The 27,727-nt window shown below is 43.0% G+C and overlaps 1 protein-coding gene across 2 annotated transcripts in view; it reads left to right on the forward strand.

The window, feature by feature from the left end:
• Nucleotides 1–23,771, forward strand: part of chata (choline O-acetyltransferase a) — a 46,869-nt gene extending 23,098 nt beyond the window's left edge. For both annotated transcript variants that reach the window (XM_085970532.1, XM_085970533.1), the window contains 8 exons: nt 679–848; nt 3,703–3,803; nt 5,849–5,977; nt 6,217–6,339; nt 11,022–11,163; nt 12,666–12,728; nt 18,075–18,212; nt 22,243–23,771. In XM_085970532.1, coding sequence (XP_085826658.1) covers nt 679–848; nt 3,703–3,803; nt 5,849–5,977; nt 6,217–6,339; nt 11,022–11,163; nt 12,666–12,728; nt 18,075–18,212; nt 22,243–22,515 — 1,139 coding nt within the window. In that variant the 3' untranslated portion in view covers nt 22,516–23,771. The remainder of the gene's footprint in view (nt 1–678; nt 849–3,702; nt 3,804–5,848; nt 5,978–6,216; nt 6,340–11,021; nt 11,164–12,665; nt 12,729–18,074; nt 18,213–22,242) is intronic.
• Nucleotides 23,772–27,727: the final 3,956 nt, after the last annotated feature.

Below are 27,727 nucleotides of genomic sequence, written 5' to 3' on the forward strand. Positions count from 1 at the left end.
TCTCGCAAATTACACTAATTAGTTTGCCAAAATCACTTTGCATCAACACTTGGCATAAATATCGCACGATGGTTGCTATCTGAACTGTATTTCACCTGCATTCTCATCCTTGTTTTCAAATCCCTCCATGGCCTCGCCCCTCCCTATCTCTGTAATCTCCTTCAGCCCCACAACCCCCCGAGATATCTGCGCTCCTCTAATTCTGCCCTTTTGAGCATCTCTGATTATATTCGCTCAACCTTTGGTGGCCGTGCCTTCTGTTGCCTGGGCCCTAAGCTCTGGAATTCCCTCCCTAAACCTCTCCGCCTCTCTACCTCTCTTTCCTCCTTTAAGACGCTCCTTAAAACCTACCTCTTTGACTAAGCTTTTGGTCACCTGCCCTAATTTCTCCTTATGTGGCTCGGTGTCAAATTTGTTGTCTTAAGATATTCCTGTGCAGCGCCTTGGGACGTTTTACTATGGTAAAGGCGCTATATAAATACAAGTTGTTGTTGTTGTTGTTGCAGGTGTATTGTGAATCTTTTTTGGAAGTAGCAGTTCAACAGAGTGTACAGCTGGTGTCCCGACAGTACCATAGGCACCTCCAGCTCTATCATGAAACATGTGGCATTAATTACAATGGGGGTATCTGAAAATCTGCTGGCTCAGTTAATGAGTTTCGGAACTTTCTCTTTGCAGACTCTACTAACCGAGACTCTCTGGATGCAATCGAACGCTGCATATTTCTGTTGTGTTTAGATGCCCCAAGTGGTGTTGAGCAGACCGATATGAACCTGGCTCTGCAGATAATGCATGGAGGTGGCTGGTACAAAAATAGTGCAAATCGCTGGTACGACAAAACCATGCAGGTAATGGACAGAGGGCTCATCTGTGCAACGACAAATTATCCATCGAGAAAGTTTAATTGTGGGAGTGTTTTTTCCCTATAAACAAAGATCACATCAATGTTGAAAAATATCAGCCTCAAAATTTCTGTTGGTGATATTAGTGGATGAATGCTAAAATGTGTTCGAATGACATTCCTTGGCTTCTTCTAGTTTAACATAAGCAGCAACATAACAAAGGGAACAGTAGCATAGAGTTAATGTTACAGAATTTGTAATCCAAGTAGGCCTGAACTAATCATCCGGAGACAAGAGCTCAAATCTCACCACAACAGCTGGAGAAGTTAAATAAATCGGGAATAAAAAGTTAGTAATGGTGACCATGTTGTAAAAGCCCATCTGGTTCACTAATGCCATTTTAGGGAAAGAAATCTGCTGTCCTTACCTGGTACGATAGCAAAATACTGCAGATGTTGGAAATCCGAAATAACAACAGAAAATGCTGGAAAAACTCAGCAGGTCAGGCAACATCTGTGGAGAGAAATTTGAGTTGACGTTTCGGGTTTGACCCTTCTTCAAAACGTATCTGCTCCGACGATGCCACCTTCCACATCAGTGCTTCAGACATGTCTTCCTTTTTCCGCAACCGAGGATTCCCCTCTACCGTGGTTGACACTGCCCGCGACCGTGTCAGTTCTATCTCCCGCACCTCTGCCCTCACCCCTGCCCCTCCCTCCCGGAAACACGATAGGGTTCCCCTTGTCCTCACCTTTCACCCCACCAGCCTCCACATTCAACGGATCATCCTCCGGCATTTCCGCTACCTCCAAAGTGATCCCACCACCAAACGTATCTTCCCCTCCCCTCCCCTTTCAGCATTCCACAGGGACCGCTCTCTCCGAGACACCCTAGTCCACTCCTCTATCACCCCAAACAGCCCTTCCCCTTCGCCTGGCACCTTCCCGTGCAAGCGGAGGAGATGTAACACCTGCCCCTATACCTCCCCCCTCCCCACTGTCCAGGACCCCAAACACCCCTTCCAGGTGAAACAGCGATTTACTTGTACTTCTCGCAATCTAGTATACTGTATTCGCTGCTCACGATGCAGTCTCCTCTACATTGGGGAGACCAAACGCAGATTAGGTGACCGCTTTGCGGAACACCTCCGTTCAGTCCGTAAGGGTGACCCCGAGCTTCCGGTCGCCTGTCATTTCAATTCACCGCTCCATTCCCACTCGGACCTCACCGTCCTTGGCCTCTTGTACTGTTCCACGGAAGCTCAACGTAAACTCGAGGAACAGCACCTCATCTTCCGATTAGGCACTCTGCAGCCTTCCGGTCTCAATATCGAGTTCAACAATTTCAGATCATAACCTCGGCCCCTATTTCATTTTTTCTTATATTTTTCCACTCCTTTCCTCCCCCCCCCCTTTCCTTTTGTTTCTCTCTCACACCTGGCAGCTATCTTTTGCCCTGCCAGTACACTTTACACCTAATCCCAGCATATTACCATCTCGTCTAGCTTCTAATCTCTTTTACTTCTTTTGGTTCTTTTATTCTTTTGTCCGATCGCAGCCCTGCCTTCGATCTAGTTCCTTTTCTCTCCAGTTTTGAAGAAGGGTCAAACCCGAAACGTCAACTCAAATTTCTCTCCACAGATGTTGCCTGACCTGCTGAGTTTTTCCAGCATTTTCTGTTGTTATTTTGCTGTCCTTACCTGTCTGGCCTATAATATGTAATGCCAGACCCTGTGAAATGGCCTAGCAAGCCACTCCGTTGTCAAGAAGGTGGCTCACCACCACCTTCGCAAGGGCAATTAGGGATAGGCAATAAATGCCTTGCCAGCGACGCCCACATCCCGTGAATGAATTTTTAAAAATTAACATGTTTATTTTAAATGGTATTTATACCAATACTTGCATCTAAAACCATGGAGATCAATGGGCTTGCTGAGAATGGTGTACTCTGTGCCAAAGTCTACTATCTACAATGCCAGACAGATATGACCAGGTTGTCATTCCTCTATGAGATTTTAACTAGATGAGAGTTGCTCGTGTTTGAGCCAGATCTCCACATGTCTGCCAGAAGCAGAAGAACTACTGCAACTCAAAGTTTAATGTACACAGAATACAAGTGAAAAGCTTCACACACTATTTCTCCTGCATGCAGAGCTCAATTCCAGGCAGTTTCACTGACTGGAACTTTGCCCCTTAAACACCGAAGTTGAAATACAGAATTAAATCGACACTTGTTGACCCAGGATTGCTGGAGCATATATTAGGCTACAAGGAATCTGTGGTCTGCTGGCCCCTCTCTACAAGCTTTCTTGATCTCCCTAAACCTGACTACTTCTCTTTCCTCCTTTAAGACACTCCTTAAAACCTACCTCTTTGACCAAGCTTTTGGTCACCTGCCCTAATTTCTCCTTATGTGGCTTGGTGTTAAATTTGTTGTCTTAAGATACTCCTGTGCAATTTCACGAGACACCAGCCCTTGTTAAAGTGGCCTCCGACTGCATGATGTGCCACCTAATGCAAGAAAAAGACTCCTGCATAGTTGGAAGTAGCAGCTGTGTTGTCTGTACATTTATCGAGGCAAAGTAGCAGAATGGAGAGTTATCAGAAGGTATATTAGTAAACAATTGACTTTTAATCTTTGGGGCGACCTCAGAATAACACAGCCTTGCATGGACTCTCGGGGAATCGAGGGTTATGGAGGTAGGGCGGGAAATTGGAGTTGCGGGCGAAGATCAGCCATGATCTTATTGAATGGCGGAGCAGGTTCGAGGGGCCGTATGGCCTACTCCTGCTCCTAATTTTTATGTTCTTACATATAGTTTAATTATGAAAATACTGACCAATTTCCATTTTTCCTGCAGTTTATTGTTGGAAAAGATGGAGCCTGTGGGCTGGTCTATGAACACTCACCTGCAGAAGGCATTGCGGTTGTACAATGTGTTGAACATCTGCTCTGTTACATGTATGTCATTGTTTTCTTGCTGTTTTTCTCACTTCATTCATTCCTATTTTGTAAAACTCAAACTTGGAAAAGATTTGCTAATCGGTAACTTCACCAGAGGCGGCAGATGAACAGTGGGAATAGCGGGATTTTCGGAGGGATTTAAGGTTTTATGAGAGGGCACGTTTGCTGTACTATAACTGTGGAAGGTGCAATGTAAAGAGTGTATCAGTACCTCTCCATCATGTCATGTCAGCTGCCCCTTTTCAGAAAAAGGTGCTTCATGACAGAGAAAGTTTTCTTAGCAGGTGTGAGTTATCAAGCTCACTGAATAGTTGGGCTTCAAACATTTGGAGGAGAGCTTTAAAGCCAGCGTTAAGATTTAACATCTCAATTTCACAAAAAAGACCAACAGCAAATAAGGCTATGGGCTAAAAATTACAATGCGATATTAGCATAAGAATGCTTTACACATTCATATGGACAAATGTGAAGTTATCCACTTTGGTAGGAAAAATAGAAAAGCAGAGTATTTTTTAAATGGTGAGAGATTGGGAAATGTTGGTCCTTGTACACGAATCACTGAAAGTTAACATGCAGATACAGCAAACAATTAGGAAAGCAAATGGTATGTTGGCCTTTATTACAAGAGGATTTGAGTATAAGAGTAAAGACGTCTTACTGCAATTATATAGGGCCCTGGTGAGACCACACCTGGAGTATTGTGTACAGTTTTGGTCTCCTTACCTAAGGAAGGATATACTTGCCGTAGAGGAAGTGCAACAAATGTTCACCAGACTGGTTCCTGGGGTGGGGGGATTGTACTACGAGGAGAGATTGAGTACACTAGGCCTATATTCTCTAGAGTTTAGAAGAATGAGAGGTGATCTCATTGAAACATACAAAATTCTTACAGGGCTTGACAGGGTAGATGCAGGGAGGATGTTCCCCCTGGCTGGGGAGTCTAGAACCAGGGGTCACAGTCTCAGAATAAGGGGTCGGCCATTTAGGACTGAGATGAGGAAACATTTCTTCACTCAGAGGATGGTGAATCTTTGGAATTCTCTACCCCAGAGGGCTGTGGAGGCTCAGTCGTTGAGTATATTCAAGCCAGAGATCGATAGATTTTTGGATATTAAGGGAATCACGGGATGTGGGGATAGTGCAGGAAAGTGGAGATGAGGTAGAAGATCAGCCATGATCTTATTGAATGGCGGAGCAGATTTGAGGAGTCGAATGGCCGACTCCTGTTCCTATTTCCTATGCCTTATGCTTACGTTTAGTTTGTCTGCTATTTTAATGCAGACATTAATCCATTAAATGGGCTAGTGCCTTTGTTAAAACAGTGGAAAAGCCACCATCGAGCTCCTGATAATCCAGCACATATCTGCAATAGTTGGAGATTGACTATATCATAAAAAGTATGTCATAAAAGTCACACCTCTATTTACTGTTGCCATTTCAGTAAAAACACACTAAATATTGCTATTGTATAAGTCACCCCTCTATATTAAGGTAATGTAAAACATATATGAAGGGACAGTTTATTCACTAGAATTTACTTTAATTCCATTTGCCATGTTGTTATACCATTTAGTAAGTTTCACATCACACTGTAAGAACATCATGGGGCATGGTTATACTACTGTTCCAAGTTTAAGATGGTAAATGCTTAGAGAGGTGTGGAGCTGGCAGACCTGAGTTATACTATTGGTCCCACATAGCTCACTCATCAGTGAAATTGGAGCTCTGGATATGCATGGAGGCACACTTGTGCAGAGCTCGGCCCTAAAGCGTCCACGTGCTGGTTAAGTTTTAATATTGTTAAGGAGCAGATTGTCCTGTGAGCAGTCTTGAAACATGGAAAAAATTCAAGATTGAGTTGAATCTTTCCTTTGCCCCATGTTTCATTAACACTGAAATTGGTGGAACACTGAAGTAATGTCAGACTTCACTTGGCATTATATTCAGTTAGAATTTCTATAAGTCTATTTAAAACCATCACTGGTGCTATATTGCAGACCACAAATGCTGAATATTTTAGGTATGTGTGATGTATCTTACAGCAAAGAGACTTCAAGGAAGTTAGTACGAGCGGATTCTGTCTGTGAACTGCCTGCTCCAAGAAGGCTGAGGTGGAAATGTGACCCTGAAACCCATGGATACTTAACTTCAGCAGCTGATAAACTCCAAAGGTACACACCAAAAGGATATTTGACAAGAGTTTCTTTGTGGAACAGTTATTAACGTAATTACAGTGCTGCATTTTTAAGTTGGTTTGGTCATTTCACTGCTGCGCTGGTGATGATTTCCATAATTACTAACTTTAGCATAAAATGAGATGTGCATGCCGATTATCTAAGGAAATGCAAATCCTGCAGATTATGACACTAATAAATGCATCTTATACTTTGCTAATATTACGTTTTTCCAGGACGATAGAAAACATTGATCTAAATGTCTACCGGTTTAAGGCTTTTGGCAAAGACTTTATCAAAAAACAGAAGATGAGTCCTGATGCCTTTGTCCAAGTTGCATTGCAGCTATCCTTTTACAGGTGAGCCTCTGCAGTATGTGTAGAAGTTTACTGAGCCTTAATGTGCACCAATCTGACTTTAAAAAAAACATAAGAAAGCACATTATGGGCACGGGTTGTTTGACCGATCATGCTTGTTCTTTCCACAGACCATGTCAAACTTAATCTGCTATCATGGTTCTTGAACAAAGGATTTGGAAAAGTTCTCCCTGTCTCAAAAGATGCAGCAAACAAAACTGAGAAATACCCATCTAACGTTATATTTTGCCAAGGGAACAGTAGTAGTGTTACTAAACTAGTAATCCAGAAGCCTGGACTAATAAGCTGGTGACAAGAGTTCAAATCCCTGGGGAATTTAAATTCATTTGATTAAATAAATCTGGAATAAAAAGCCAGTACAGGAAACTCTTTCTTTATCCGGCACTGACAGGACCGGCGTGGTGCCAGTTTATCAAAAAGTCCGGATTACAGAGAGGTATAGTTAAAAGGTACGAGAGCTCCGTACACAGCAACAAATCCAGGCTTCCCTGTTGCTTAGCAACAGGTGCAAGAACCCCGGCCACAGACCAAGCGTCCCTGTTGCTTAGCAACAAGTGCAGGAACCCCCGATTACACAGCCAAGAATCAAGAAACGGCCACTAATATGAAGAAAAACTTACCTGAACCTACTCCTGAATTTTGCCGGTTAACCGAGATTTCTGGTTGTTTGGGTGCCGGTAAATCGAGAGTTTCCTGTATCAGTAATGGTGATCATTGTCGTAAAAACCCATCTGGTTCACTAATGTCCTTTAGGGAAGGAAATCTGGCCTATACGTGACTCCAGAACCACAACAATGTGGTTGACTCTTAACTGCCCTTGACTCTGAAATGGCCTAGCAAGCCAATAAATAAAGCCACATCCTCTGAATGAATTTTAAAAAATTCTCCCCTGATCAGATTCCTTCCTTGAGATGAAACTCCAAGTTCCTGTCACTGTAACAACCAACGTGGTCCACATATCATTCAGTTGTCTCTATTGCTACTTAACCTTGGAATATCCCTTCTAATTTGCTTGAGGCTTATTAGTTTTATATTCATGGCCTTTCTGTGTTCAGCATCAATAACTTGACCCAATGTCGCAGCATTTTAAGAAGCTCTTTCATTGTCCTTCTTGACTTTCTTTTGTTGAACGAAAATAAGGTCTTTTGAAAATCCAAGTATATTACATCTATTACATTACCCTTTTCTACCCTTTTTGTTACTTCTTCAAAAATTCAATAAGGTTGGTCAAGCATGACCTTCCCTTTTGAAATTATATTTTCAGTTTCTGAATTTTTTAAATTACATCTTTCCTACCACCAACATTACGCTAATTGATCTATGGGTCCTTTGTGAGTCTCTCTTCAAAACATAGAGCCCCAAGGCCTGGAATCATCTTTTTCCAAACTCTCACTTATGTCCTTTGGAAGGTAAGATACCCAAAATATTCCAAATCTGTCATCACCAATGATCCAAAGAAAAACCAACTTGTTCCAGTATGTCATCAAATGTCTTTGTGATGCAGCAATAGGATTGATGCTAACAGCTTCATATTGACTGGACACTTTCAGTGAATGAGCAATAATCACCTATTGTTTTTCTTTTCCACTTCACTACTGGACATCCCTTCATTAAGTCCTACCTCTGCCTCAGCAGTGGGTAGACACAGAAGCTGCTGAGAGGGTATGGTTTAAGGGGTGCCTTTGTCCGTTCCCCAACCATCTCACTCTCCAGTGAGGCCATGAAGCCTCCCTTTGAGCTAGCAGTAGTCTAATTCGAGTGCAAGCTGGGAGAGTGTGCCCAGGTCCTGCACTGAACAAGAGGTTTCTCTAGCTCAAAAACAAGAAAAAACAAAACTGTACTCATGACACCTTAGCAAGGTCCCCTCCAGGGTTGAGTTGCATTGTTTCAAAATTATGTCCCTTCATTACGTTTACAAAATAGGATGCTTTCATAATGTATCTCAATTCTTGTGTCAGTGTGCATATACTTCTATTGATATCTACAGTAAACCCCATCTGCCATTCCTAATCTCATGCACTCAATTGATCCTAATCTTTCATAATGTTATCAATCTCTCATACGCACCATCTAGCCAAACAGCGTGGCGAATTTTTATGATATTACAAGTATTCTCTTCAGCATCACTTCTGGTTAGTGTGAAAAGCAGGGGACGAGCAACAGATGTCTGTAAGAACTTCATTAGTTATTACCCTCTAGCCAGATGTTTTTCCATTTATCATCACTTGCTGCTTTTCAATGCCAAACCAATTTACAATCCAATTAGCTAATATTCCAGTAATTTCATGAGGTTTCTAAATGAGATTAAAGCTCACATGTGGAACTTTATCAAATGCTTCCTGAAAGTCTAAGTAGATTATAGCCACTGATTGCCCTTGCTGGTTAAATTTAGTTACCTCTTCAAAGAACTTCAGTAGGTTTGTGAGGCACAACTGGTTGATTATAAATCCATGCTGACAATTCCTAATTTAGAAATCCAACTCTTTGTCCTTTAGCTCAGGAACATCCATAGAATTAGCAACCATTCCACCCACCTCCACCATCCCCCTCCCCACTACTGATATTAGGCTAAAACGGTCCGCAGTTCCCCTGTTTCTGTTCCCTTTGGAACACTTCAGTAGTAACCTTCAAAATGAATTGAATAAATAGTTGAAGGGAAAACATTTGCAGGGCTGTGGGGAAAGAGCAGGGGAGTAGGACTAATTGGAGAGCTCTACCAAAGAGCCGGCACAGGCACGATGGGCCGAATGGCCTCTCTCTGTGCTGTATCATACTACAATTCTAAGCCTGGGCTAACATTTGCCATCCTTATGTCCTCAGGTGCAGCTCCTGTACTTACGGAACCCTGAAAATTTAGCGGCGCCCACAGGCACTGGCTTAAGAGAAGTAAGCTGCTCCCAGCCTGAAATGAGCCAGCCGGCCATCTCCTTTAGTCCTGAGAGGCAGCACGGGTGGGGGGAAGGGGGGAAGGGGGAGTAGATGGGAAGAGACTGGGAAGAGTGGCAGTGTCAGAGAAAGCAGGATGCTTATGGGCTGACCAGAGTTTCACCAGCCGTACACACATTCAGATCAGATCAACACGCCTGGTACTTGGAAAGTCACGGTGAACAATAGGATGATTTGAATCTGCTGAATTAACTTGCCAACATGGGCTTCCTGTTTACTGCAACACACAACCTGATTAGTATCAGTGCAGTGGCCCAGGTTCAGGACTTTGAACTTGTTTGTTCTGAGCTCGGGCTGGTTAGGGATGCAAATCCCGAGTGCGTATCTGAGGGTGCTGTCCAAAATTCACTGATTGGTTCGCTCACTGTTCCAGGCTGAAGTGCACCATCTCCTTCACTCACTGCCGGTGTGGGCAGCCTGTGTGGGAGACCACAAGGCAACCGTGTGTTGCAAATTTGAACCGGTGACAGTGCGGGAAGCTCACAGTTCGAGGGGAAGGAGGGAGAGCCAGGCATGGAGACCTGAGGCCAGACAGTGAGCGTGAGAAGAAGGACACCATATTGTGGAGCCGGCAACAGGGAGGAGGAGCCCACGGAGACGGAGTGGCTGATGGACATCGCATTCCCACTGCCATTGGACGCAATTGAATTGACTTTTACTGAACATGGCGCTGTAGAATAGCGACGTGTCTCTGTGAGCTCCCACAGCCTATTGTGGAAGTGATCGGGGAGTAAAAACATTCCATTGTAGTAATACATATGGCAAATAAAATTGATTTGATTTTGTGTCGCTGCGTTGCAGGAGGTCCACCGGAGCCTGCAAGCTGTCTGAACTGAGACCAGATATGCACATTCGCATGAAGAAATGGAAGGTCAGCTCCAGCGACAGAGTGTATTCTAATCAGCAAACCCCTTCACAAACTCAAGTTTTGTATCTGAGCAAGTGCTTGTGGCGTGTGACGCTGGGGGAGACCAGAATGTTTCAAACATCAAAGACAGCAACTCCAGAGGGAACAGAGAAGGAATGATTTAAATTAGATTGTTAAAACTACCCAGCCTAATTAAAAAGTGTGCTCTGAAATGACTTAACCCGGTTCACTCACACAATTCAAATCACTGCGTGTGTCAGACACCTTACTGCTGCTTCCCCACTGTTGAACACAAGTCATTGCTTCTCTCACTCAATTCCTCTTCTCATTTCCTTGAAGATTCTTGTATGCAAGCCACCTGGTGCCCAGGGTACACTTAATTCCTTGAAGTTCTTCATAATGCATGCTTTAGTAATGTTTAAATAAGTTGTACATTCCAAGTTAAAATGACTGCAGCTAGAATTTGTTCATCATATCATTTATGAAGTCTGTGAAAAATTACTATTATACATCTGACATTTCCTGATCCTCTCTGATATGTTTACCACATTTAATCCTGAATTGATCTGTCTGTTTTATTGCCTACCTTATATAAAACATGACTTAGGATCCTTTCCTGCAGCTACCTAGAATCTACCTTTCTATTGGCCTGTTCCCTTTTTCTAGTCTTCACTTAATAATAATTCTCAGCTGAGTTTTACACATGCCCCATTCCCGATGACCATTTGTTTCTTTACTTTAAAAATAATTCTGCTCATCCTTCACATTGGTTTTGGTCCTCCCATATTTCCCTTCCCCGTGACAACTTTCCACGTTGCTAAAAAAATTGCTGCTGTTGTTTCTAATCCAGATGCCATGGGAGACTTGTCCCAACTTACGAAAGTGCTTCAACACGTCGCTTCCAGGAAGGAAGAGTTGATAATATCCGATCAGCAACGAAAGGGGCTTTCGATTTTGTAAAAGCAATGATAGATGGGGGAACCTCGATCTCGGTGCGTCTCTCTCTTGCTCGTTCTCTTTCTCTCTGACCCTTTCTCTCTTTTTGCTCTACTCTCGCTTTCCTTTTGGTCTGTCTTGACTTTTCTCTCCACCCCTCTTCCCCACGATCCTACTATGACCCCACAGGATACAAGTGTACGAAGGCTCACCATGTTTGTCTGAAATTCCTCTCCCTGCTATTTTAGCAGTGGCATTCTAAATGGGTTAACACCTCTGCCAAAGTGGCAAGGAGCAAAACATCAGACAAATGCATTAAGCACTCGAATACTAATATCCCCCATCATAATGTCAGGGTCGAAATCCTTCTTTTTCTTTCTACCTTACATGGACATTTCTTCTGTACAAATAACCAATTGTAATTTTATCCTGTTAGAGCTTCTTTCCCTCATGTTATCTTTTGCTATTTTTAGATACCAATTAATGTTGTCTTTTATATTGGCCCAGAATGATGGCGAACTGGCAGCGTTTGCCGTCATTCCGCCTTTGAAACTGACCGCAACTTTGGTGGGATTTGGCGCATGCAGAATTCCTGCCGGCAATCTGTGTAATCAGATAAATCATTGAAACTGAGGAAAACTTCGGCTTTTCCGCAGTAATACCGCTGTTAAATTTCCCACTAAAAGCTAGCCCCAAAGGGATTAGATGTAACTTGGGTTTTGACAGTGTTATTACTGCTAAACAAATGTTAAGGGCCTGGAAAACTAATTTTAATTTTGTGCAGTGTGAAATTTGTCCATTTTAATAAAAATTTAAATTGATAAGATACCTTTTTTTAAAGTTTTTTTAAATAGTTTGTCCATCTGTATTTCAGGTTTGCCTTTTCCCCATGTCAGAGCCCCAATCTTTGTTTTGCTCGCTCTAAGATTTTTAAAAAGTTACAATTTTAAGAGCTTATTCACTTCCTGGTTCGCTGTCTGTGAGAAATCTGCATTTTGATTGGCTGCTTAGACAGCTTGTTGACGTCACAGCAGCTCGCACTAGGGGATCCCCACTACACTCCGTTGATTTGAATTGAATGCCGGAAAACCCGAAGCTCTCGACACAGGGATTGTGAGATCCTTGTGCGAAGCGTACTTCGGGGCAAACTCAGGGCCATTGTTAACATATTGATTTATTCCTCCTTCCATTTCACTGCTGTTGTAAGTCGGTATCCAGGTGTAGGAGTCTGTGAGTCAGTGCATGCACGTGACACTCATCTCTGGGGGCACAAGTGAGTAGGTGGGCGTGTCTGCGTGGATGCGAGAGAACGAACGAGTGAGCACATGCCAGCGTAAAGCTGAATGAATAACGGAATGCATCCATGTGTATGCGCTAATGAAGGAATGTGTGTACCATGCAAGTGTGCGTGTGACCCAAGTGAGTTAGTGAAATGTATGAGGGCGGGGGGTGGGGGAGGGGTTGGGGGATGTGTGTGTGAGTGAAAAGGAGTGTACGTATTGCATATGCCTGCCCAGTATGAATAACCTAACGTGTGATGCTTGCCTTCTGATGGCAGAACCCAAAAAAGATGGAGCTCCTCTGGGCAGCAATCGATGCACAGACCAATTACACTGTTCTAGTAAGTGAAAATAATTTCAGTTTCAAATGCTGTGTTAGCAAATTAAAAGTTTTATTGATTACATCTTTTACGGGCCAATTAATTAATTAGTTACATTAACAGTGAAGCAGTAAGTGGTGTTTTTCATAACTTACAGTGCTGAGTACTTCCATTAGTTATTCAATACATCTTCCAGTTTTCAGTATTTCATCTCCTTCTGTAACAGGAAAGACTGTGTTATTTATGATCCCAAGACAAGAAAAAAAATCCACATTTTAAAATAACGTCTTAGTGGCTCGGTTTGAGGACACCCTACTGTGCTGTGATGTTTCAATTTATTAAGGCGCATCAGGACTATACTATGATGCAATCTATTATAAGATTTAATTTAGGGCCAGAAAATTTGATTTCCTTTTATCAGCAATAATTTAAGTCTCTCTGACATTCACGGATACAAGTTGTTCGCATATAACAGCACAACAGGTTTTAACTTGGTTATAAAATAGATGCCTGAAATGTTGGGAGATTCATTGGAAACTGAAATTGTAATTTAAAGGGACATCACCTTCACTGAAGGATGGTTGGCACACCTGTTGTTTGCAACCCCCGAGGTGATGATATCACATCGCTTACAAGTGACATCACCATGATGGAAATAGCGCACAGCACCTTTCCCTCCGCAGACAACATACAATAAGGAGGAATGACTCCTTAACAGTCCTGGTAACCCTCAATATAGTACAAAGGAACTTAATAACAGCTGAAAACATTGACAAAGCACAAGCAGGGTCCATCGACAGCTGAAAAGAAAAAAAGGCACATTGCCAGCACGGACTCGATGGGCCGAATGGCCTCCTTCTGTGCTCTACTATTCTATGATTCTTAATACTTCAGGTTCAACCCAGTTCTGCCACGTTCACCGATCTTTTCTCCTTTCAAGTGTTGACAGATCCTACTCTATGCTTTCAGGATTGTCTGATTTTTATTTCCGATTTCCAGCATTCACCATTTTATTCCCACCAAAGAGGGCTCTGCAGTCTTCGAGTATCCAACGCTCTCTCTCCTTTCCCATCTCCAAAGTAATCTCTTGTTCGCCCACTCTTCCTGAATACTGTCTCTCTCTCTTTCTCTCTCTCAACTGGGTTGAACCTGAAGCATTAAAAATCATAGAATAGTAGAGCATAGAAGTAGGCCATTCGGCCCGTCGAGTCCGTGCCGGCAACGTGCCTTTTTTTTCTTTTCAGCTGTCGATGGACCCTGCTTGTGCTTTCTCAATGTTTTCAGCTGTTATTAAGCTCCTTTGTACAGGAAACTCTCAATTTACCGGCACCTAAATAACCGGAAATCTCTGTTAACCGGCAAAATTCAGGAGTAGGTTCAGGTAAGTTTTACTTCATATTAGTGGCAGTTCCTGGATCTGTGGCTGTGTAACTGGGGCTCCTGCACTTGTTGCTAAGCAACAGGGACGCTTGGTCTGTGGCCAGAGTTCCTGCACATGTTGCTAAGCAACAGGGAAGCCTGGATTTGTTGCTGTGTACGGAGCTCTCATACCTTTTAACCATACCTCTCTGTAATCCGGACTTTTTGATAAACCGGCACCACGCCGGTCCCGTCGGTGCCGGATAATAAAGAGTTTCCTGTACTATATTGAGGGTTACCGGGACTGTTAAGGAGTCATTCCTCCCTATTCACCCATTCTGCCCGAATAGTGTCTCTCCCTCGCCACCACTGCACTCAAACATCACGGCCTGTTCCATCCAACCTGCTAGTAATATGACTGCATCAACTAAAATTGATGCACTATTTTGAGCTGGTAAAATTGCATCTCAAATGAGGGCCCTTTGGACCTAATTAATTTGGATGTGAAACAGAGTAACTGAGAAGAAACAGGAGGCAGATCTTTCCCTTCCTCACTCTTATTTAGGCCAGTTGAGTACTTCGGGGAGGCGGGGGTTGGGGGGGGGGGTGGGGGTGGTTGTTGGGGTAAGGTTATATCCCCAAAGCACTGATTTCTTCCTGTGAAGCTTTGACATTTTCATGTTTGTACCTGAATTTACTCCCAACTTGGGAGGGGGAGGCAATAGAGGGGCTAACACGCTCCTGCGGTCAGTTTGTTGACGCTCTCAGTGCATTCCGCATCCTCGATGGTGCTGTTGACACAATAGTTGACACAATACTTGCATTGGAGGCAGTTCAGCGATGATTCACTAAGTTAATTCCAGAGATGAGGGGGTTGACTTAAGAGGAAAGGTTGAGCAGGTTGAGCCTATACTCAATGGAGTTTAGAAGAATGAGAGGTGATCTTATTGAAACATATAAGATACTGAGGGGGCTCGACAAGGTAGATGCAGAGAGGATGTTTCCCCTCGTGGGGAAATCTAGAACTCGGGGGCACAGTCTCAGAATAAAGGGTCGCCATTTTAGACCTGAGATGAGGAGGAATTTCTTCTCTCAGAGGGTCGTAAATCTGTAGAATTCTCTGCCGCAAAGAGCCATGGAGGTTGGGTCATTAAATACATTTAAGGTGGAGATAGACAGATTTTTGCAAGATAAGGGAGTGAAGGGTGATGGGGAGCGGACAGGGAAGTGGCTTTGAGCCCAAGATCAGCCATGATCTTATTGAATGGCGGAGCAGGCTCGAGGGACCAAGTGGCCTATTCCGGCTCCTATTTCTTATGTTCTTATGTAATATAATATAATCAAGGTGTCATCGCTACAGCTTTATCAAACAGTTCAACCAAGTTTTCAAAGCAGACTATTCCTAAGTAATGCAGCAACTTACCTTGCACAATAAAACTGTCCTTAAAAATATAAACAACTGCTTTTTTATTTTTTATTAAAAAGGGATATTTATTTTCCTCTTGTATTATTTAGATGCCTGCCAATGTATTATGGGCTGTGATCATTACTATTTACTTTCTACTCCTTTAAGACCTTTATTAGTTCCCACCTCTTTTGCCAAGCTTTTGGTCAGCTTCCCAATCTTTCCTTTCGTTCCATGTTCACTTTTTCTTATGTCTCTGTGAAGCCCCGGCACATTTTTCTATGTTAAAGACACAATATAAATACTCGTCCAAAACAAAAGCAAGATACTGCGGATGCTGGAAATCTGAAATAAAAACAGAAAATGCTGAAAACACTCAGCAGGTCAGGCAGCATCTGTGGAGAGAGAAACAGAGTTAACGGGCTGGATTTTCATTGAGGAGGCGGGTAGGAGGCGGGACTACAACTTTCGGGGTTGTAGTCCCGCCTCCATCGAGTTGTAGCCAACCCACGCGATTTCAACTTGCTTGACCTTGTTGAGCCCGCCCAGCAGGCCAATTAAGGACCACCCGGCAACAGGTGATGTCACAGATTGACATTTCATCTGTCAAGACCTTTTGACAGTTGAAATATCAGCGTTTCACAGCTGTTTGAAGCTGTCAAACACTGACAATCTGTACTCCAAGTTAATTCCTTCCTCTCAGGATGATTTAGAGATCTCCCTGGAACAGAAAGCTGAATGCTGCAATTTTTGACAGCTGGTGGCCATTCTGCTTTCTGTGCCGGTGAGATGCGGGACTCCCGAGACCTGAAGGAAGGAAGGCTGTAAAGGTAAGTAAAACTTCTTTAAACACTTTAAACACACCAAACACACTTACCTCTGCACTCATGCACCCATCACTCACCTGAACACCAGACATCTTGACCCCTCCGAGCCCTTCAGCCTGACGGCCCGCCTTGCTAACTTGGCGTGGTTTGGAGCCGTCAGGAATCCCACACTTCAAGAATGAAACTAGGGATTAGGCTAAAAACTGCCTGTTAACTACCTGTTAACAGGCAGTTAATTGGCACTAATCCCCTTCCCACCTCGGGGAGGCGGATCCCCGTGCGGGTCAGGTACCCGCCTCCTTTGAAACTGGCATGGAGCCGGGTTGGGGGTGGGATGGGTTTGTGCCCCCCGATTTCAAGATTTTAACCCCCCCACACGCCTCCAATCCCACCTCCATGGCCCAATGAAAATTCTGCCCAACTTTTCAGATCGATGACCTTTCGTCAGAACTGGAAAAAGTTAGAGATGTGACAGTAAGCAAGTACAGGGGCAAGGAAAGAAGGGGCAGGACTAGTATATAAATACTAGTTGTTGCTTTGAAGTCCACACATCCTCACACTACAGCACTTGAAGTAACTAGCAAGCTCATCAGGAGTTTAACAAACTGGTTTCTTGTCACAATACACTGTTGTTTCCATGCTATATATTCAGTCACAAAGTCTATGCTGTGTCCAAATAAATTACTTGCATTCAATTTTTTGCAGCAGTAATCTTGAGTACCGTCCAACTTGTAAAAGTAGTTGTAAAGGCTCTTCATTTTCATATTATTCCAAGTAATATTCCAGTCTATAATACATGGCTTTGGGAATGTTCTAAAAGAGGTGTATTCCAATTCAATTTTTTATTTGTCATATATGCAGCAGACGTGTGTACTGCACAGTGAAATGTTGATTTTTACGAGTCCTCCCAACATTGAAATAAATATGGCATAACAATGATAAAATACTAATAGAAATACAGTAATAATAAATAAAACAACAGTAATAAATAATAATAAATTATACGTTCATGAGTCTTATGGCCTGGGGGTAGAAGCTGTTTCGAAACCTGCTGGTACGAGACCGTATGCTTCGGTATCTCTTACCGGACGGGAGCAGGGCGAAGAGGTTGTGGCTGGGGTGGCTCGCGTCTTTAATGATTCTCAGGGCCTTCCCCCGGCACCTCTCGGGGTAGATATTCCACAGAGTAGTGAGATGCCACCTGGACTCCATTGTGTTATGGGGTGGTGGGGTGGGTGCACTGAGTGGAGGCCAGATGGGATGGGGGAAAAAAAATAGACTCTCCACTATGCCAATCTCTCGTGCTTGTTGCCAGCTGGCAAAGTGTGGCACTGACATTTACTTAGAGCACGCTACCCACCCCACCTTTTCAGTAACCAGAAAGAACATGGTCTTAAGGGAGAATAGGCATACCCTCACAGGAGGGTAACATCCCGTAATTCTTTATTAATACAATGGCCTATTTTCCTCCCGGTTCCCCATTCAGAGGTAAGTAACGTACCTTTTTAGTTGCAGGCATTGGGCCTCTTATTTGCATATATGCAAAGTGTTTAATGCCTAATTCAGCCTTTGTCCTCACCCAATATGTCAGGCGGCGTACTTCCAGTCGGGAGTGTGTGCACACGTCTTGCCCGCCATTTTGGAGACTTAGGAGGCCATGTAGCCCCTGATAAATGGGTGCTAGATGGCCCAGTTTCTCGGCCCTTGAGTTTATACTTGAAAATGTTAGCTTATATAAAGTAATTAAATGTTTTCCCATTTTGGGCTATGTTCTAGGCTATTACTGGGATGGCAATAGACAATCACTTACTTGGACTGCGGGAGATGGCAAAGGAACTGCAAATGGATTTACCTAAACTATTCACTGATAAAACATACCTGATGAGTAACCATTTTACCCTCTCCACCAGCCAGGTCAGTATCTAAACACTATCATACCAAGATTCCTTAATTTGCTTGTATTTGTTAAACAAGAATGTAAAAGAGGGACACCACAGTGCCATTACAGACTGGACTTCCATGCTGACGTTAGAAAACTCACTAAGCACTTGGTTGAGTATAAAAGAAGGCTTTAATCAACTGTTTCACAACCATGAGATTCTAGTTACATCACTAGTTCCTGGTTACAAAAACGTCCTAGGCAAGCTGGGCCCACGCCCGAGTATTTATACTCCTTGGAAGGCACCACCAGCTGGCCACTCAGTGTTATTTCATGAGTTATTTCTTCATGAATGATAAGATGATAAGATTCATGACATTCTTCCCGCCTGAAAGATTTGGAAGTCCGCCGACTTCCTTCTAGCGGATTAGACGGACCACGAATAGCCGCAGTCTTTTAGATCTTTGTGGCTGGAAGGCGCGTCTCCTCGGACCATGTCTTGGTCCCTGGGTCGCTTGGTCTGTACTGGTAGATCGACGGGGCCTCTGTCGCCTTGATAAACCTGAGGGGGACTGGGGAGATCATGACTCCGGGTGCGGGTCCCCACAGGCGCAGAGCTGGCTTCATCTTGTTTGGTAGCCGGGGATTGACCGGCATCCTGGCTTCGGGTGGCCATCCCGTGGGGAGCGCTCGGCTCCCCAAGTTGATCCGGTGGAGTAGCCGGCAGATCCCTTGATGTCCCAGGTAGGGTGTCATCCTCAAAGGAGCGCAGAGTGTCGGCATCATTACTATGGGTCCCTCTATCAGTTGGGTCCGTGGGACCAGTTGGACAGGGAGCCAGATCTCGGAGTGAAACGGTGGACTCCCAGCCATCAGGGTACCGCACATGCACATATGTGGGATTAACGTCTGGTAGTTCCACCTCGTCGACGAGGGGATCGTTTTTGGAAGATCGGACGAATCTTTGGAGCAGCACAGGGCCGGGAGCTGCCAACCATGATGGTAGGGACGTCCCATGAGTGGAGCGACGCTGGCGTACGAAGGGAGACGCAATCCCATTAATAAAAGAATCACGAATTAACTCCTCCTGGTACTACTCAGCTGTGACAGATTTAAGATTACAATCTTTGCTGAGCCTGTGAAGCTTTTGAAGGAATTTGTCAAGTGATTCCCCGGGTTGTTGTCGATTTGTGGCCAGTAGATGCTGAGCAAAAATTTTGTTTGGGGCCTTAACATATAGGCGCTGTAATATTAGGATAGCGGAGTCATAGTCTACACAGTCTTCGATATAGTCAAACACATGAGGAGATACATAATTGGCAAGTATCTCTAATTTATCAGGAACATTCTCACCACACACCCTGAGGAAGTTGCTGAAGGTACGATACCAGTGTTTCCATACCTTAGCAGTTGTAGGTGAATTTGGGTCCAGGTCAAGATGGGCGGGTCTGAGTAGTTTGTCCATGATGGATTGATTACTACGTCGGTGTTCCTTTCTACAGTTGAAGTCGTAGCTGGCTGTCCCCGGAATCATTCAGAGCATGGAGCCAATATTCAGTTGATTAAATTGATGTAAGAAAACTCACTAAGCACTTGGTTGAGTATAAAACAAGGCTTTAATCAACTGTTTCACAACCATGAGATTCTAGTTACATCACTAGTTCCTGGTTACAAAAACATCCTGAGCAAGCTGGGCCCACGCCCGAGTATTTATACTCCTTGGACGGCGCCACCAGCTGGCCGCCCAGTGTTATTTCATGAGTCATTTCTTCATGAATGGTAAGATTCATGGCACATGCCCTATGTCATGGAAAGATAGGATGCAAATCTCTACGTGATGTTTGTTTTCCAGATTTGCATTGTGGGGAGGTCAGTCACTTCCTCACAAGGAGGGAGGGGAAAGTTGGAGGGCAAATCAAGCTGGGTATTGTCACGCACTGTTCAGTGACTGATTTGAAAGCAGTTTTGACTCAGGAAACCGGGCATCTGGGACCTGAGTGAACAGGACAAGCTACTGTGTATCTCTTTAACCAATCAGATTGAAGGATTGTGAAATGTCCAGAGCAGGGACTGAGAAGGAAGTGTGGATTAGAGTGGGTGAAGTCAATGTCAAATCAGTAGACAGAGAGGGAAAGAAGCAGAACACCTGGTTGTTGTGTGGACCTGGAATATTGCATGCAACAGGGAATCAAGCAAAAAGGGGGAAAATCATGTCTTAAAGTACTAATAAGAAACTGCTTTCAATTTCTTGAACAGAACTTTGCAATATTTTGTTTCATTGCGCTTTTGTTGAGATTTCAACTGCAACACTCAGCTAATCCAAGCCCACAACACCCAACACATTGAACATTGAGAAAAGAAGCACATCTCAGTAGGTCCCAACATACATAACTGAAATGCACTGAATACTATGAAACTCGGTGTATCCATGAACACTGAGACTCGCACACCCTGGACACAATGGCCCATAATTTGCTGTGGCAGGGCATCTAACGGCATCTGCCCTCAGGCTTGCCCTTACACATTTAGGTTTTTAAAATTTTTGAGTGGCAAGTTGCTGAAGGTGCGAGCTGATAACATCGCAGCGAGGGAAACGGGGCATCTGGGACCTGAGTGAAGAGGACAAGCAACTGTGTATCTCCTTAACCAATCAGATTGAAGGATTGTGAAATAAACAGTGCAAGGACTGAGAAGGAAATTAGAGTGGGTGAAGTAAATGTCAAATCAGGTACAGGAAGAGGAATAAAGAGAGGGAAAGAAAGACTGGATTAAGAGAGAGAAAAAAGAGACAAAGGAAAAGTTAAAAAATTGTTAACATTTTCATTTTTTAAATCTCCAACAATTAAAACCTGAAGGAATGAGACTCCACACTTGTAATAGCTAATTTTCAGCACCAGAGAGGCGGACTGGCAGAAATGAACACTTATCACATCGTTAAAAAGGTACATAGACCGAAATTGACAAGACTTAACTTTCTGTGGCGCATTTAGTTCATATCTACCACGCAAGTATAGCAACTTCACGCCGTTCAATGCATTTCATTGGCGAGGCAGTCAACGAGCTACCATTTCGTGAAGCTAACGGCGGAGCAGCGCATCTGGGACAGCAACTTTTGGATTTCCGCGTTTAACCGCGCACCTGCCCTCGCCTGAAGTTGCTGCAGCATTTGTGCATAAATAACGGCGAGCGTCATTCGCTTCACCATTATTTTGACAGCAAATTATGGGCCATTGTAAAAAAAAATGCCACCACTAGTGGCTGATAGATAACTCGAAGAGTCAATGGTATTTTCTTGTACCAATGCCACATTCCTCCTCTGAGCTGGAACTTCCATAATATTATCTACATTACTTTTATTTCCTTTGTTATCTTCAGAAATGCATTGGATTGCTTCTTGTCAAATGTATCTTCAAAGGATTTCTAAAACATCAAATGAAGCATGCCTTGAATCTATTTTACAAAGGTATAAGTTGAATTTAAGCATTTGAATTCCAAGTCTTTGGAAATTCTGTGCTTGTAACATGTGATGCAAGACTGGTCATAGTCCCTCTGTTTCCACACCCTCCATCCCAGAGCCCAGTTACTTGGCTGGACAGCCATATGTGTTGCCACCCACTACTAATCACAGTCATGATGATATCTCTATAATAATTGGACCTTGGCTCAAAGCTTTATGATGTTATATTGCCTGCTATTATCCCTTTTATAATTCATAAATAATCAGCTACTAGGCAAGGACTGTGTTATTTCAGGGAGCGTATTATTGAAAAGCAAATATGATCAGTGATATCTTATCAGAAAAGTGTATGATATGAATAACATATCTTGGGTATTTGTCAAAGCAGTATTGATGGGACAAAGTTCAGTTGTGTGAACACAATTGTGTATGTATAGCAGAAAGGTTGTAGTGTAAAAGGTAGGTACTATACAATTAAACAATACTCACATCTCAAGTATGTGGAACAGGTAAGCCTAAAGTGGTTATATTTACCCAATCAGTCTATCTTACGAGCAGTCTGCGCCATAGCTCAGGAACATTAAATCCTGACTTCCATTGTTCTATAGGTCCCAACTACAATGGAGGCTTTTCTGTTTTATGGCCCTGTGGTTCCAGACGGTTACGGGGTTTCCTACAATCCACACTTGGATCATATTATCTTCTGCATTTCCTGCTTCAATAATTGCAAGGAGACCTCTTCGGCCATGTTTGCGAAAGCCGTGGAGAAGAGTTTTAAAGAGATGAAAGACCTGTGTGTTAAGTGCAACACCAAAGCCAAGCAAAGCTTCCTGGGAAATGCAACACACAAAGTTCAAAATGGAAGGAAGTTGTGCCATTAAAAGTTCTCAAACTCTGGTTGGACTGTGAAGTGTACAAATGGTCATTTCTCTATGCAAATGAAGAGCATACTGTAATCAATCTTTTGTCAGTTTGGAGCCTGTAAGTAATCTGATGGCATATCAACTCGCTACTGTTTGTACATTGTGACTGAAAAGATTATAAACAAATCAAAATGTAGCGTTAGCTGTACTGTAATAGTGTGTTAGTAATGTGGAAAATAGAAAATATATGTTCTGCACATCCAGTCCTGGATAGATTGGTCTGCCAAATATGTTTTCATGGTACTTGGTAATGGAATCAAATCTGTGCCATCTACAGTAACTTGTATCTCAGCATCATTTATGTAACACAGGAAGAGAATGTATTTTGTTTATTGATGAACTTGTTTCATGTCATTGTGGTAACATAATTATAAAAGATTAGCAATTTAACTAACTTTGGTACCCATACGAGCAAGAGGCTTTAATCACGTTGAACGTAAAATGCATTTTTTTTTTCCTGGTCATTTGTTTTTCATGCAAATTACAAAGTCACTGTGCTAAAAATATATGTTGTACTTGGAGAATATGAGCTTAACTATAAACTGTTTCACATGTCCTGGTGTAAGTCTTGCTGGAAGTATTCTTGTACAAGTTATCGTCGCAATAGGATGTAAAAGTATACCCCTAGATACTGGTGCAGTCACAACCACGGCTGCATTCTCGCAGCTTTCTTGACGTCCAGACATGTGGTGTGTTTAGTTCTGTAAATATTTGTGGTGGAGATTAAATGCTGCATAGTAAATCTAAATGTCAATCAAAAGAAAGTATTTTTGTTTAAAAGTCAGGATTCTTGCACTTCTGTTCCTATTTATATAAATTATGATTATGCAACAAAGGAAACATATTTTACAAAATAGATCACAGGAAAGACAAATATATATGTATAGTCAGTACAGTCCAAGAGCTATTTATTGTACATAAATATATCTTTGGGAGAAGTAAGGAGGTGCAGAGGTAATCTGGTTCTTCACGCTGGAAACTGATAAAAGTTCTGTGTATGTTGCATTATATGTTATGTTCTGACAGTGTGTTTCTTGTTTGGAATGTAAATCATTGTGAGTGAGTGGAGTGTAATTGACTTGATGTTCAGTGTCCATTGCCAAGTCTTGTCCTCTAATGCTGCCTCTGAAGGCAGGGTGCTTCGAGTTGGTGCTATTGACCAACTAACATGGACAATTGTGTGGTGTTGTTCAATAAAATATTTATTGTGAAAACAGTGAGCGGTCATTATAATTGCACAAAAAACTGACTTGTGCCGATCGTGTGACTCTGCCCTTGTGTACCTCCATCTCAGAATAGGCCGGGAATCAGTTTGCTGGGCCCTGAGCTAAAAGCAATTCCAGGAATAAAGCAGCTCCAGAACAAATACATAAAAATGATGATGTTACCAAAATACATCACAGTCCTAGGGTTCACCATATATTTTTGTTCCTGGTTTTAATATTTTAGAAATGAGAGGTTTTCGTGACGAAGAAAGGCGTGAAAATTTGGAGCTTTTTCCCAACTGGAACAGAGAAGGATAAGCGGAGGATATAATAGAGAAGCAAAACACTGCGGATGCTGGAAATCTGAAATAAAAACAAAAAATGCTGGAAACACTCAGCAGGCCAGGCAGCATCTGTGGAGAGAGAAACAGAGTCAATGTTTCAGGTCGATGACCCTTCGTCAGAACTGGAGATGGAACAGGTTCTTAAGCAAGTGCAGGGGCAGGGAAAGGGGAGAGAGGAGAAAAGAACAAAAGGGAAGGTCTGTGATAGGATGGAAGGCAGGATATAATAGAGGCTTTGAAGATGTTGAGAGGATAAACGGTGAAAGATCGTTTTCACCAGTTGGCTACACAGCCAGATTAGAATTATCACTGGAAAAATGAAGGAGCAAATTTTCACACACAAGTTGAATTATCACAAGTGATTATTGATAAAGGAATTGAACGGAGTATTTGAAAATTTTGGGGGGGAAATTCAGTTGTTTGCGCCTCCTGTTAGCGCCTTAAGAGGGCGCTAATGGGGCACAAAGCAACTAGCGCTCGGGCGCAGCGATGTTTGCGCTGCTCGTGAAATTAACTAGACATTTTGCAGCGGCGCTAAACACTACCGCCACGATCTCCTGCGCCGGCAGATTGTGACGCCAGTTGAGTGCGCAACGCCCCGTTAGCGCCCCGGACCGGATATTGAGTGGCGCCCCCTGCCTTACCGCCTGCCGCTAGCAATGACAGGTTGAGGGGAGCGTTTTCCTGTCAGAAAGGGACTAGGGGAGCGCTCTTTAAAGGCGACCGCTTCCTGCCTTTTTTTTGTCGGTGACATTTTTGCACCCGCATTCTGAGAGAGAGAGAGAGAGACTTCTGGAGAGATTCAACGCTGTGTGAAGGAGTTTTGGGTACTGAGCAGCACTTTGAAGGTTTATTTTGATTTGCCCTTCCTTGCTTCGCCAGCACTCTGAGGTAGCGCCTCGCTCCTCGGCCTTTGTGCCTTAAGACAGGTGTGAAGCGCTTGATTTAGCGCTCCAATCACCTCCAGGGGTGATAGAAGCCAAGTTTGCTGTCGGAGGCGATAATTAGCGCCAGGTGCTAAACTTTGCGCACGGCCGATAACGCCACCCCAAACGGGGCGATACTGAATTTCTCCCCCATAGACTATAAAAAAGTACAGGGAAATGGTAGTAGAGAGCTCCAGTTAAAGAGCTGCATGGGTAGAATGGCCTCCTACTGTGCTGTAATTTCTACAATTCCATTTATCGTCAAAAATAATCAAACGCTTCAATGCTGCAAGTCCTTATGAATTGACTACTATTTAATTTGAAACGCAGTTTAGATCTAGATTTTTTTTGTTCAATAGCACAGCTTCGGAACAAGTATGTGTAAATTTATGTGGCAGGTGGCGAGATTAAACGTCACTCCTGATTGATCAGAATGAAGTGTTATAAAAATGATTTTGCTGTAAATTCCTAACAGCGAGCATTGTACGGCAGGGCTGGAAAAGCAAAGTGACACTTGGCGATTCTTCATTTGCCGTCACAAAAAAATGTTCTTTTTAATGCAAATGCTGTTGCATGCATTAACAACCAGGGGTTTGTTTAATTGTGGTAGAGAAGACTTTGCAAGAGTCAAGGTGAAAAATGTGTGTGGTTTTTTTTGCAGAATAAAATCTGCAGTAGGTGGGAATCACTGACTGGTAAAAACCACATGTAGAGAAAACAGTAAGAAAAGTGACAGATTAGTCTGTGAAGAGCTGGCTGAAATATCAGGAGTATAGAGAAGTCCGAATCCCATGTCATTTTCGTTGAAGGAAGCTGTGTTCTGAATGAATAAGCTTCACATCGTGTCATAAAAGCAATGCAGAGGGAGAGGAGAAAAGGCACTGATTTTTCTTATGAATTAATATAAATTATGCTTCAAGAAAGTATATTTTGCAAAACATCACACACTAGTGTTATGCTCTTAAATCCTTCTATTCGACCTTAAATTTATTCCATTTCTTATACCGACTTGTGAATTCCAGCTTGAACCTTAGCTGCCATTAGCATAGTTTTCATTTTATTAACATTGTAAAACATATTATAAAGATAATGTAGGTGATAGAAAGTGAGGCTGTGATTGAATCTCCGCATTCAGATGACATCCATAAACAACTCGAGTTTCCCTCTCAAGGCTTGTGTCACCTAAACGCCGTGTCAAAATTACAGCCTTATCACTCACTTCCAGCCAGCCATAATTCTGTTCCAGTTTCAAGTTTACAGGGCCTTTCCTTGCCATCCTATAAACCAAGCTGCACAAAATCAGTCAATGATATACAGTAGGTATTGCTCAAAAAGTACATGAAGAAATAAAAAAAATTGATGTGTATACATACCGTAAAACTTTTAAGATTTATATAAACTTAGCACAAAATAATACTCAAACAAAATTCTTAATTTTATATAAAATAGAAACAGAAAATGCTGGAAATACTCAGCAGGTCAGGCAGCATCTGTGGAGAGAGAAACAGAGTTAATGTTTCAGGTCGATGACCCTTCGTCAGACGAAAGGTCATCGACCTGAAACGTTAACTCTGTTTCTCTCTCCACAGATGCTGCCTGACCGGCTGAGTATTTCCAGCATTTTCTGTTTTTATTTCAGATTTCCAGCATCCGCACTATTTTGCTTTTGTCTTAATTTTATATAGTTGGTCCTGGGTCATTTTGTGGTTTAGGAAAATATTTGTGTCAGAAAATATCACTGTACTTCAAAAAAACACTTGAAGTACTTCCTCAATATATATTTCAGCAGAAGATTGGCTTTACTTGGTTTGTATTCTAGTTATCAATATTTGCAGTAAATTCTTCATCGAGCTTTCAGAGACCAGGCTCGTCCCTTTATAAAAATTATGGTTTGGGCAGGCCACAAGGATGACTGATGGGGGAAATGGAAAGGCCACGCTGTTGTCTTTATGGGCTCCCATTCTGATTTGGGGGTTAAGACACATTGGCCCGGAATTTGCAGTCAGCAGCGAGGCAAAGGCGATCGCCGCTGGCCCCGAAGAAAGCTGCCCACAGTGATCACACGATCTCTCCGGCGAGATGTTTTGCCCTTTTTCAACGCGTCCTATAGTGGGAATTCCCGCGTGTGATCTGCTGTGATGTCAACAAGCTGTCTTAAGCAGCCAATCACAATGCAAAATTCTCCCAGCTAGCAAACCAGGAACATAAGAAATAGGAGCAGGAGTTGGCCATTCGGCCCCTCGAGCCTGCTCCGCCATTCAATAAGATCATGGCTGATCTGATCTTGGCCTCAACTCCACTTTCCTGCCTGCTCCCCATAACCCTTCACTCCCGTTTTTCAAAAATCTGTCTATCTTCGCCTTGAATATATTCAATGACCCCCACCTCCACAGCTCTCTGGGGTAGAGAATTCCAAAGATTCACGACCCTATGAGAGAAGAAATTCCTCCTCATCTCCGTTTTAAATGGGCGACCCCTTATACTGAAACAATGCCCCCTAGTTCTAGATTCTCCCACTAGGGGAAACACCCTCACAGCATCTACCCTGTGAAGCCCCCTCAGATTCTTATATGTTTCAATAAGATCACCTCTCATTCTTCTAAACTCCAATGAGTATAGGCCCAACCTGCTCAACCTTTCTTCATAAGACAACCCCTTCAACACAGGAATCAACCTAGTGAACCTTCTCTGAACT

Source organism: Somniosus microcephalus, chromosome 29 (assembly GCF_052327205.1).
Source record: "Somniosus microcephalus isolate GS21.2 chromosome 29, FLI_Smic_1.0, whole genome shotgun sequence".
Taxonomy (NCBI): domain Eukaryota; kingdom Metazoa; phylum Chordata; class Chondrichthyes; order Squaliformes; family Somniosidae; genus Somniosus; species Somniosus microcephalus.